Genomic DNA, 12,592 nt, shown 5'->3' on the forward strand with positions numbered 1-12,592 from the left:
TGTCATGTTTCGTTTCTAAATGTCTGCGCAAGAGTGAACCCGCGAGAGAGTAACGATTAATGTGAATGTTAATTAGTTGGCTACCTGTATTTGACATTGTGTTGTTATTTCGCTGAACACTAGATGGTTTAATTTTATTTTTAGCAGTGAAACGAGGTTACTCAGGCGAGAAAAAAAACTCACCCAAATATATAGCCCCGTTGGAAAATATAAATGGACTGTTTGAAAATGTGAGTAAAAAAATAAATGTGAGTCACATTTTTATTTGGCGTACTCCCGACGGCATTATGCATACCCCAGTTTGGGATTACCTGGTCTACACTAATTTAAGTGGATTTAAGTGACATCAATAAGGGATCATAGCTTTCACCTGGTCAGTCTATGTCATGGAAATGTTTTGTATCCTCAGTGTATAGTGTCAAAAGAGAGCACTATGGAAGTTGGACCTGAAACCACTTGCATGCTTCTACCACTAGATGGGAGAGTTACACCACAAACAAACTCCTGTCATCGGTCTCAACATGTATATAGACAACGTCCTGAGATACAAGTAACTAGCAAGTTTCTGCCTTTTTTTTATCAAAAGAGATGTACAAAGCCAATAGCTATATTATCCAAGTAGTCTTAAATTGTTTCCTTCCACATAATATACATTCTATTTAGCACATATTTTCCTTCAGGACTACTGACTGGAATGGGCTTAACGACAACTATCTTGTCATATCAGGGAGGAGGGAAAGGAGACGAGGAGAAGCAACCATTGAGATATATTGGGACGTATCCTAAAAATTACACCATTGGTTATGGTAAAGCTTCTCACTTTGACTAAGGTTTCATACAAAAATAGAATGTCCCTTCTAACAATTCTATTTCTATGGTTTTATAAATACCTCGGCACTGGCATTGGACAGCAGAGTCACAGGTGTAGTGTGCACAAATGTATGTTAAATAGGATATGATTGGGGCGGGGTGATGTTTAAAGAAGTCTGAGAATGACCACGTTTTATAGTACCTTCCACTTCAGAATGCATGGACGACAATGAAAAGATAGAGAGGGAGAGGTAGAGACAGAGATAGGAGAAGAGAGGGAGTAGAAAGAGAAAGAGACAGGTACACAGAGGGAACAACAGAGCTTTACGACAGAGAAGACGAGACATGAGGAGGGGGCCACAACGGACACGGGCTAATGCTTAACTGAGACATCATTCATTAAGTACAAACAGGAACAGAAAACTTATCGCTGACATAAGCATGCATGCCCACAATCACGCACGCACATTTACCAGCACGGATAATGATACAATAATAACAGCGACAAACATACTTGGGTTGTTTCTAGACTCCAATTAGGAACAAACAACATCCTGCACAATATACAATACAGTATATTTCAGTCTGTATTATATATTGTATTATTTTCAATATAGAATAGATCGACCGCAGAGTTGGCGGGATTCAAATGGGTAAATGGAGGGAGGAGGAGGAGGGGCCCTTACATCTCCGTTCATCAATTTGCAGTCGTCCTCCATCTCGTCTGCGCTGTCTTCATCCGTCACGTCGCCCTCCTCGTTGTCTTCGTCGATGTTCGGCGGGAGCTTCTTGCCCTGGTGGACAAAAGTGGCGTTAATATATGGGTCATATTTATTAGGCACCAAACAGAAGAAAAACATTCTGTATGAGGGATGGAATACCTGAATAGGATCAATAAGAATCGCACATTTTCATACTTCGGTGCAAATAGTTTTTCGATTGCATGCTCTAATGAACAGAACCAAGTAGCACCATTTCATGAGTTTCTGGGTAGAAGTTACCCTTATGGCCAGGTCTAGAATCATGTAACCCGCCTCAATACTCTACCTGAACCATTAGGGATGGGTAAACCTAACTGACCTGTACTCATTCTATGGCCTTTTTATCTGTATGCCAGTGTGTGGGTCAGTTCGGCTTTGAAGTCGACATTTTAGGTTGAACTAGATATTAATATCATAATACTGTCTAATTCAGTGTAAACACTAAATGGGTTGTTATTGCTCAGAGGTGCTGAGTGCTATTAACATGGTGCGTATTAAAGGATGTAGCTTTTTGCACTATATTTCCCCAATCGAAACCATTAGGCTTTCCTCCTGAGTGCTAAAGGTGTACCAGCCGTAACAGCTACAGCAGCCACTAGGGACTCTTCCCATACCAGTGTTTCTGGGGTAGTGTTCAGAATGGTGTCATGTTGTAGATAGAAATATCATACATAAAGCTGACACAAATGCCTATTCTCCTTGACAAAGAAGAATGTCTATTCTACATGATACGTTTCTATTTAGAAAATGACACCTTCTAAACATGCTGTTCACCAGTAACAGTTTGATTGAATGACACAAACGGCCCTGCTGAGTAGCAGCCTTATACTCTACGAGAGGGACACTTGAAAAGACAACGCTGATGGATAGAGGGGTAAAAATGTCAGGGATCGATGCAGCAGTAAAGGATCGGTCTCGATCTTGCCGGTCGCCGGCTTTCCAAGGTTCAACGAGGGGATGTTTTTTAGATTTTCTCAGCAGCAATCATCTTCAATAACTAGGCACGGATTCTGTTCTGGCTTCAGGATTGGTCGAAAATCCATAAAGAAGCTACGGCTGCATTTAGTGTCATCGGACAGTTTCGCAAGCAGTGTCCACGTTGTGAGTGGAGTGGAATGAGTTAAAGGCCAATTCCACCCAAAAACTATCTTTTGGTATTTGTTTCTTTAGTCCATTGTTGATATAGTTCCAAAATGTTTTGCATGTCAGCAATCAAGTTTTCCAGACATATACAGAAGTCCAGCCGATATGATAAAAGAATTTGGGGGGAGTATTCCTTTAAGTGCTGTGTTAAACATGGCAGTGTGCTTCTGGTATGCAATGTTTTAGAACCATCATAAGAAGCAATCTCTTTCGGGGCCGCACGTGCGCGTGCGCACACACACTGTTGACAGTTAATTGAAACGCAGACAAAACTATAACGATCCACAATCAAATGAGAAAATCCAGCCAGTTCCAAACGATCATGTAGGAGTGATGCTATAGTACAATCACACGCAGCTCTACTGGACAGCTGCCACATGGCAGTGTGATGTGAATGCCAACCAGGCCTTGGTACTGGGCCTTCTTCCACTAAAGCACCTGGCATCAATAAACCCTCCTTAACTTCAAAACGGGCTGTTCTGTCTCGTCTGCTAATGTGGAGTTGATGGAGGCAACTCAGTTTGTTACAGACATGCATGTGTCTTAGCACTCTTAAAAGGTTTCCTCTCGTTGTCTCCTTTCTTTAGTGATGACGAAAAGAAAAGAGCTGGATAGCTGTCAGCCATATTGATTTGGCCAGTCACGTCCTTTCATGGTCAGAGGGCATGAAGGAGAGGACTACTTCCGAAGACCCACTAGGGCCAAATCAGAGTGATTTTTAAGCTGTCTGTCTGGGGAAGACGTGCGGAGTTGATGCTGTATTTAGAACAGTGTGGTAACGAGCGCTAGGAGTGCCCATTGACCCATAGCTGCCTGATGTGCCTAGAGTCAGCTACAGGTTGAACAATTTCCAACGATTTCCAGCGAGAAGGAAGGAACTCAGGCGCCTCACCTTTTTAGAAATGAATTTGCTTGTTTCTAATATGATGTATTGCTTTTGGCAATATTCCTCCCTTTCTGTAATGTGACAAGGGTTAGTGTCCAAGCCTGCAGGCATTTGTTCCAAACAAGGCTTCTATTTCAATAGTCTGCAGATCCACGATTCGCTGTATCAGGTGTATTACTGCTGGGAAGAAACAAAAGCCTGAACACCCAGTAGATCTCCTTTCTGGGACCGAGGGTGGAAAGACCCCTGGTCTATGACCGACTGCTAAGAACAATACTTATGTGTGTGTGTCTGGGCGTGTGTGAATATGCGCTTGCAAATTGTTTACCTTGACGAGGATCTTCCCTTTGAGGGTGTCTGGGGAGGGCAGGTGGCCCTGTTCATCTGCCTTGACGGCTGAGAGGTCCAGCTTTTCTCCCATCACCTCCACCAGGTACTGGGCCATCTTCTTCTGCTGGGGGACGCTGCAGTGGTTCTCTATGGACAGGATCACTGGGTAGCTGACAGGGACAGACGTGGGTTATCACCACGTCTGAGACTTGAGGACAAAGACTCGGGTACAGCCAGAGATAAAGCCATCAATCTATATAGTGTCAGACATCTATGGCACAGCCTTGGCACTGGGTTATCACTAATGAGACAGTTGATGACAAAGACATGGGTTTTCAATTTGTGACTAGAGTTTCAGTCCAATGTCATCACCTTCAACCCTCTGAAATTTGATTTTGAAGTGCCTCAGAAAATTACAACATTCTTTGAAGTTGAATACGTTCCTTGCTGTTCAAACAATTATCTACAAATAGTCTTGCACTAAAGATCACACATATATGCATGCAGACTCACGTGCATCTCTATTGGATTATCGCCTACAGTAGCACTGTGTGTGTGTGTGTGTGTGTGTGTGTGTGTGTGTGTGTGTGTGTGTGTGTGTGTGTGTGTGTGTGTGTGTGTGTGTGTGTGTGCATGCGTGAGTGAATGAGTGAGTGAGAAAGCAGGTCATGTAGAAACACTTGCTTGTTCCAGTAAGCCTGTAGGAGTGTCAAGCCTGCATTTCTCTGTCTGCATTTCTAAGTACTAAGGCACACAACACAGCCCATCATAACCCAAGACATGATGGTCGCCGACGTTCCCTGTTCTGTCCTCAAAAACATGTGTGTGGGGTAGACTGCAATTGCTATGGGCACTACTCAAAACAATACACTGCCTTTCAACTATGATCCCAGGGACTTGTGGATGATAGATGCTAGTCTATGACAGTTGTGTATGATAAATTTCATTCTAGCGGCGCAACAATTTGTATGCTTGCTTTGTTCAAGAAAAACTATTAAATGAAAGAGACTGAGTCACTGAGAACCATCTATTTGTATTAGGAATATTAAGAGATAATTATCTTTAATAGTTTGTGATTTATAAATGACTATAATAATTCAATAAAAAAAAATGTTTTTACCATGAGCCTTGTTCATTGGTGTATCTAATGCATTACATACCCTACGGTAAAGTAGACTACATCTGAATGCCACAATGCAACCATTAGCATAAACGGACAATGTTGTTAGGCTCGCTATTGCGTGCATGACAAAAAGCTCTCATCAGACCCCTATCTCATGAAACACCATACTGACGGCAATTGAATTCAACGTCTCATTCCCACGCATTCTCCTATATAGGCTCAGGATGAACAACGCGGCATAAAAGAGAGTTGTGAATTGAGATTATGTGCGAGCGAATGTCTCAGAACCTCATTTTCCACGTGCCATAAAAGTCCCACTTTCTGTCAGGGGGTTGAAACCTGGGAAACTAGCTGATGTGTCTATGGACAAAAGGAGATGAGAGAAAGAGGTGAAATTCAAAGCAGCGACACACTTACTCGTTTTTCAAAAAGGCGTACTTGTTGATGGTCTCGATGACGTCTCTGAAGAGGATCTTGGAGGTGAGCGTGTAACCGTGGTGCACGATGGGCTCTCCGTCCTGCCCGTCCCAGCAATCCACTTCAGTGGAGGGGAATAAAAAGAAAGGGGAGAGGAGCGACCATGAGAAGTGAAGGGCACTCAAAGCTAGTTAATAGCCCCGTGTTATTACTTTAACTTCTTTGGGATAGGGGGCGCTATTTTCACTTTGGGATAAAATCGTGCCCAATTTAAACGGCCTCGTACTCTATTTTAGATCGTACAATATGCATATTATTATTACTATTGGATAGAAAACACTCTCAAGTTTCTAAAACCGTTTGAATTATATCTGTGAGTAAAACAGAACTCATTTTGCAGCAAACTTCCTGTCAGGAAGTGAAAAATCTGAAATTGAGGCTCTGTTCCAGGGCCTTTCTATTCATTTGCTTGAAATCTATGGATATACATGCACTTCATACGCCTTCCACTAGATGTCAACAGGCAGTGAGAGGTGAAATGGGGTGTATAGCTTGATCTGAGGTCAAACGAGAGCTCTTGGAATGACATGACCCCAAATTTCCTTTGTTCAGCAAGGCGCGGGAAGGAACCCTGGATTGCGTTCTGAAAAGCTTTCGTTATAGACGGCTAATATCTCCGGCTTTGATTTTATTTGATAAATGTGATAATATCATCGTAAAGTATGTTTTTTCAATATAGTTTTATCAGATTATTGAAAGTTTAAATCGGGAGTTTTGGCTTTTTCCGTTCTCTGCGTTTGGTGATGATGGACAGCTTCACGCCACTTGGCTAGCTTTGGTTGCTAATTTGACAGGAGAAAAGGACATTCTAAAACCAAACAACGATTGTTCTGGACAAAGGACCCCTTGTACAAGATTCTGATGGAAGCTCAGCAAAAGTAGGAACCATTTATGATGTTATTTCGTATTTCTGTGGAAAATGTTTAGTACTATTTTCCGCCCTCATTGCAGGCGCTGTCTCGCTATAACGTAAGCTGTATGTCGTACTAAAGTTATTTTTAGAATTCTAACACGGCGATTGCATTAAGAACTAGTGTATCTTTCATTTGCTATCCAACATGTATTTTTTAGTAAAGTTTATGATGAGTTATTTGGTCAGATTAGGTGAGTGTCAGAAATATATCCGGAGATTCTGGGAAAAAGTTGCTACGTTTTCACAATGTATAACCACGGATTTCAGCTCTAAATATGCACATTTTCGAACAAAGCATAAGTGTATTTATCTATTTTGTATAACCTGGTGTTATAGGACTGTCATCTGATGAAGGTTGTCAAGGTTAGTGAAAAATTATATATCTTTTGCTGTTTTTTTTTGCGGTCGCTAACTTTTGCTGCTGATAAATGGGTTGTGTTTTTGGCTATTGTGGTAAGCTAATATAATGCTATATTGTGTTTTCGCTGTAAAACACTTAAAAAATCTGAAATATTGGCTGGATTCACAAGATGTTTATCTTTCATTTGCTGTACACCATGTATTTTTCATAAATGTTTTATGATGAGTATTTAGCTATTTCACGTTGGTCTCTGTAATTGTTCTAGCTGCTTCGGTGCTATTTGTGATTGTAGCTGCAATGTAAAACTATGATTTATACCTGAAATATGCACATTTTTCAAACAAAACATAGATTTATTGTATAACATGTTATAAGACTGTCATCTGATGAAGTTGTTTCTTGGTTAGTGACTAATTCTATCTCTATTTGGTCGGTTTTGTGCAAGCTACCTGTGCTGTGAAAGAAATGTCTGTGCTTTTTTGTATTTGGTGGTGAGCTAACATAAATATACGTGGTGTTTTCGCTGTAAAACATTTTAAAAAATCGGACATGTTGGCTGGATTCACAAGATGTTTATCTTTCATTTGCTGTATTGGACTTGTTAATGTGTGAAAGTTAAATATTTCAAAAAAATATTTTTTGAATTTCGCGCGCTGCCTTTTCAGTGGAATGTGGGGGGGGGGTTCCGCTAGCGGACCCCAGGGGCTAGACAGGTTAACCATGCTCGTTTACTTACTAGGGACCCATTAACAGTCACTGACTGTGATGATAGACATAGCAAATATTTGTAACACTGTATGTAACCTGTGTGTGTATATGTGCACGGGTACATGCTTTCTTGCAAACATGTATTTGGGTGCATGTGTTTGCTTGCATGTGCTTCTTTACACACAAATGTTTGCATGTCTGTGTGTGCGCTCATGAGGGAGAGAACGGCATCTTTCACCGACCTTCCACGCAGCGGCAGCCGGCCTGCAGCACCCAGGCGTACATGTCGACGCGGGACTGGGACATGAGCTGGTCGCCCATCAGGTAGGTGTTGTGGGACGAGGCGACGAAGTAGTTGCAGAGCGGCTGCGACATGTCCTGGGTCACCTCGTAGTGCTCCGGGTTGAAGATGTCCCCCGCCGGGCTGCGCATGTAGCTGGTGAAACCTGGGTCACACACAAACAGAATTTTTTTTACAACTGAAAATGAAAATGAACGTTCCTTATTGGACAAGTCCAGGTAGTCCCCTCCCTGTTTCAGTCAATTTTCGTTCCTTTGGTGCCTAGTGAATGCAACCCCGAAGAGGACCACATGGGAGCAATCAATCATGATGTGTGGGAGACATCTTGTAGACAGGGGTGGGATTGAGGGGAATGGGGCAGATGTGTTGAACATGAAAGTGGATCTCGGGGTGATATGACCATGGTGAGTTCCTAGAGGGATTTCCTTTGGGCATATAAAGTATCAATATTGTAGATGTATTCTGAATAGAGAGAGACGATGACATGTTCATATGATAGAGATACAGGCACGTGAATGTGGTCTGACAGTAAACTGACAGTACACAAATGTTAAGTATTCGCTCACTAAAATGACAAGTTCAGACAATGCTCAGAGTATGTCTGTGGGTTTAGGGACAGATCAACAACAACAACAAAAATTATTACAAGCCAACATTTCATGCATCCATTTGGATTTTAGATTTTTTGGGAGATGAACAATAAACACATGTTTTTGTATAATCACTGGGGGGGGTTTCAGGGAGTCTATATGAATAGCCTGTTAGACAAGATCAATTTCAGAGCAAGGTGAGACATTCAACATTTGACTGATAAAAGGACAATCGAAAAGGGGACCAATAAGAGAGCTCTTACCATCAATACCCAGAACTCCCTGCTTCTGGTTCTCGGAGCAGGGCTCAAATTTGTTCACAATCTCAAGGCAATGGTCTTTGGTCACCTTGGTCATCTACAAAATGGAAAAATACAAAGACAAAAACACATAAGCAAACAGTAAGAAACGCAGATTGACTACAGTACCCATAATAAAATATGTCTCCTCAAATCCCCCCTCCATAACAGTAAACATTGGGAGGGCTGGGGGAAGTCCTGTTAATCCAATTTGGCGATGTCCTCACATGCGGCTTTTGCCCTCATCCCTGTGCTGGAATCCGATTGTCCGCCCAACAGCTGGCCCTTTTAAACCGGCTGACTGGTCGATCAGATTCCCATCCATGTTGATCATCGTCAGGCCGTTCCAAAATGGGTTGTTGAAGAAACAGACTGTCTCAGTGCCAGGTTTTTTTCCCAGTACAGGGCTGCACACTACTAGGCCAATATGTTTGTGGTTAGCGCTTAGCACTGGGAGAGAGAGGCTTTGGCTAAGTGGCTTGGTCTACTTGTTGAAGGGGTACACAGGATTTCGACCACAGAATGAGAAGCTAGCCAGCAAAAAAGCTAATTCTCCCTTCTGTTGTGACACTTTCAACTGCTCACTCTCAAACATGAGGGATTTGACATCAAACTGCTTACTGACTGTGGTTTTGCGCCAATACCCAATGCCTCATCATGAGAGGTTCAGGGGATTTTTAATAAGTGGGTAAATGTGGATAAATGGGTTTGGCTTACGAGTGTGTAGAGTGGACACATTTTGGGCAATGGTATTGAGGCAGAGATGGGAGAGTTAATATACACCACACACACAAAATGGTGCCTGATGAAGGCCCGCAGCATCATCAACGAACCCATACAATCCAGCGACAAGCTGTTCACTCCCTTACCGTCGGGCAGACCGTAGAGCATGAGCATGAGGTCTGATACCAACAGTCTCAGAGACAGTTTCTATCTACAAGCCATCAGACTGCTGAAAACTTGAACTGGACTGACCACCTGCACTGACTCGCTGCACATTAGCACACATGCACATTAGCACACATGCACATTAGCACACATGCACACACACACACACACACACACACACACACACACACACACACACACACACACACACACACACACACAGACTCTTATTATGATTGCTAAATCCTGCACAATTTAAACTTTCCCCCAATCCCCCCCTTCCTCAAAACACATATTGGACTATAAATTGTGCCTTCCTGTATTATACTTATGCAAAAAAAAATCTATTTTATTAAGCCATGTACTTTATATTCGTATTATTTTCTTATTTCTTATTGTTGTTGCAATGTAGAGAAGGACAAACAAAAAAGTGTAACGGTTCGCATTAAAAAAATATATGTGGCATAAGGCTTACTTCATTTTTTTTCTCACTGCATCAAGGATAGCGTACAAAGATGGTTCGGCTTTACAGCCTTCTTCAGTGTGTAGGTACACATGTAGTAGTCTTTTATTCATAGGCTAGGTTGTAGCAACCTCATGATGGTTATAGGGAAAATGAGAGATCATGTAGTAGCCTAAACCTATCGATGTTACATTGAACTGGGTGAAACGAATGACAGTCATCAAATTAAAATATCCATGCTCCAGTAATCCAATATCCATGCAAAAAGAACAAAATGGCCTCCCTCATCTTAAACGGCACTGACCACCACTGATACCATGTGTATCCAGTACATACGACTAATAAAACTTGAAACACACACACACACACACACACACACACACACACACACACACACACACACACACACACACACACACACACACACACACACACACACACACACACACACACACACACACACCAAGAGAGAGCTAGTAAACACAGTTAAAATGAGAAACCGAGGGGAGGCTGTAGCTAATGATGCCAGCAGAGAGAGGAGAGAAGAGCTAGAGACAGCCCAGCTGCATCCTGGCCCCATTTCAAATAAATCACCTCGCAAAACCGCCTCAATGCTTCCCAACGAAGTAGCGAGTAGTGGAACATCCAATTCCGTGCCCCAAAAATACGACAGATTGGATACAATTTCCTAATTACAGCTCCTTTTCTGTCTCTTTTTCACAGCAGAACCATATTACATGTTATCCCCTGAAGCCTTTAGAAGTTCATTTGAAGTGATACTGCTAATTCTAATAGCCTTGTAGGGGCCTGCGTCTGCACTTAAGCACTATTAAGCATTTGCTTCAGAACCCAATGGAAGATCCATTAAACGACTGTCTGTCACCTAGCGCGGTCTCTACGGGGCGACTCACGGGGGAAGACACAGCACATCCCCATTTAGTTAGCTAGTGGGCTAAGTGTAATGTCAGCATAAACACTCCTCCAACTTGCTGTAGCAGGAGCTTTCCCCATTGGTTAGCTGAGCATTCTATACTGTAGATAAGGATATATTGGCTCGGTTACAATATTGCCACGAAACACAACACTTAGGATGAGAATTTTGATAAGCATTCCAAATGGTATGCATGTATACGATAGTGATTGTGGTGTTTTTCCATCAATTGTCTCTTCTATCCAGCTAGGGACAGATACAAATTTACTGGGGGGGGGGGGGGGGTCCATAATATGGGAGGGTTGTCAAACTTTTTATTTTGCTTTGGGGAGGGTTTTGCGGTTTTTTACTGGGCACAGGGGAGGGTAGTGTGTTTTTTCCCTGGTTTACATTTGCTCTTCTGCTCGTATTTTCCCTATAAACAATGGCTTGACTTACTTTAGATATTACCCTAATAAAGTTTAGAAACTTTTGTGAAGGTTTGGTATGGTGTGGCTATTATTAAGCTTTAGCTACTGCAGGCCTATGATATGAAGGCAGCGCGCCCTGGCGCTCCAACTGACTCCGACAGTTGAACTTGAGTTGAGGAAGACTGTTTCAGGCCTACCATAGTTACTGCTATAATCTAACAATATAATGCTCATCTTTATGCAAAATATTCTGATAGAAAATGCACAAATTAGCCTTCTTTTGTACGGCTATATCTGTACAGTAGCAGACGCAGTAGCCATCTGACATTAAGAAACGCATGTCTGTGTCGTAGCATGTCACCGGAATATCTCTCTAACTCACTGGGGTTATGCCTAATCTTCCCTTCCTTTAAATAGGCTCTGTATATTTATACAAATGTTTATATCATACAGTGGACACCTAAGCCTATAGGCCTATGCATGGAATATCCTGATACATGTTCAAATCTCTGACAGCTGAACCGCGAGGTGGAAAATTGTTGTTTTAGGAAAGTAGCCTAAAAACGAATAAAATATACAGTTTTGCATAGGCTACACTTCGAAACATAAGGAATAGTGTTTTTGTAATTTGTTATAGGCTGTTTTTAAGGAGACGTAAATGTGGCTCATTTAGCCAATATCCCTCGTTTATTGATGGCGCTGGCTGCGCCAGGTTGGACCTGAATGCATATGGATGTCCGATAAATTTCTCAAAATGTCCGGTACATTAAAATCTTCCTTGTCAAATTTCCTAAAGAAAACTCTGAAATTACATATTGTTTTTATGAAAATTTTAGAATATTCGCATGAAAATCTGTCACCAATTGGATGGAAACCTAGCTAGTTCGCTAATCCAGTGTCACTTTGATTATGCCTGCACATCATGGTTCACCAGCAGCCCCAAACATCGAAAGAATAAGCTCCCAGCTAAACAAGCTTGTAAGAATTGTACTTAAACACCCCCCTCATACTCATCTCTGTAATGTGTCTGTATCTATGTAATTGTATATGTATGTAAAAAATAAAAACCACAATGGAAATAAGTCCCTGACTTTATTGTGCAATCTCGGTCACTTTTAAAAATCTTTGTGTATATACAGTTGAAGTCAGAAGTTTACATACACTTAGGTTGGAGTCATTAAAACTCGTTTTTCAACCA

At 41.8% G+C, this 12,592-nt stretch overlaps 1 protein-coding gene across 1 annotated transcript in view; it reads right to left on the bottom strand.

Moving 5' to 3' along the window:
• The window catches only part of LOC120060878 (1-phosphatidylinositol 4,5-bisphosphate phosphodiesterase eta-2-like), a 75,524-nt gene that overhangs the window by 33,793 nt on the left and 29,139 nt on the right, over positions 1-12,592 (bottom strand). The window contains exons 6-10 of the mRNA XM_039010286.1: positions 8,667-8,760; positions 7,755-7,958; positions 5,471-5,591; positions 3,929-4,100; positions 1,497-1,604 (exon numbers count right to left, since the gene is read on the bottom strand). Coding sequence (XP_038866214.1) covers positions 1,497-1,604; positions 3,929-4,100; positions 5,471-5,591; positions 7,755-7,958; positions 8,667-8,760 — 699 coding nt within the window. The remainder of the gene's footprint in view (positions 1-1,496; positions 1,605-3,928; positions 4,101-5,470; positions 5,592-7,754; positions 7,959-8,666; positions 8,761-12,592) is intronic.

The sequence above is a fragment of the Salvelinus namaycush genome, chromosome 16 (genome assembly GCF_016432855.1).
Source record: "Salvelinus namaycush isolate Seneca chromosome 16, SaNama_1.0, whole genome shotgun sequence".
Taxonomy (NCBI): domain Eukaryota; kingdom Metazoa; phylum Chordata; class Actinopteri; order Salmoniformes; family Salmonidae; genus Salvelinus; species Salvelinus namaycush.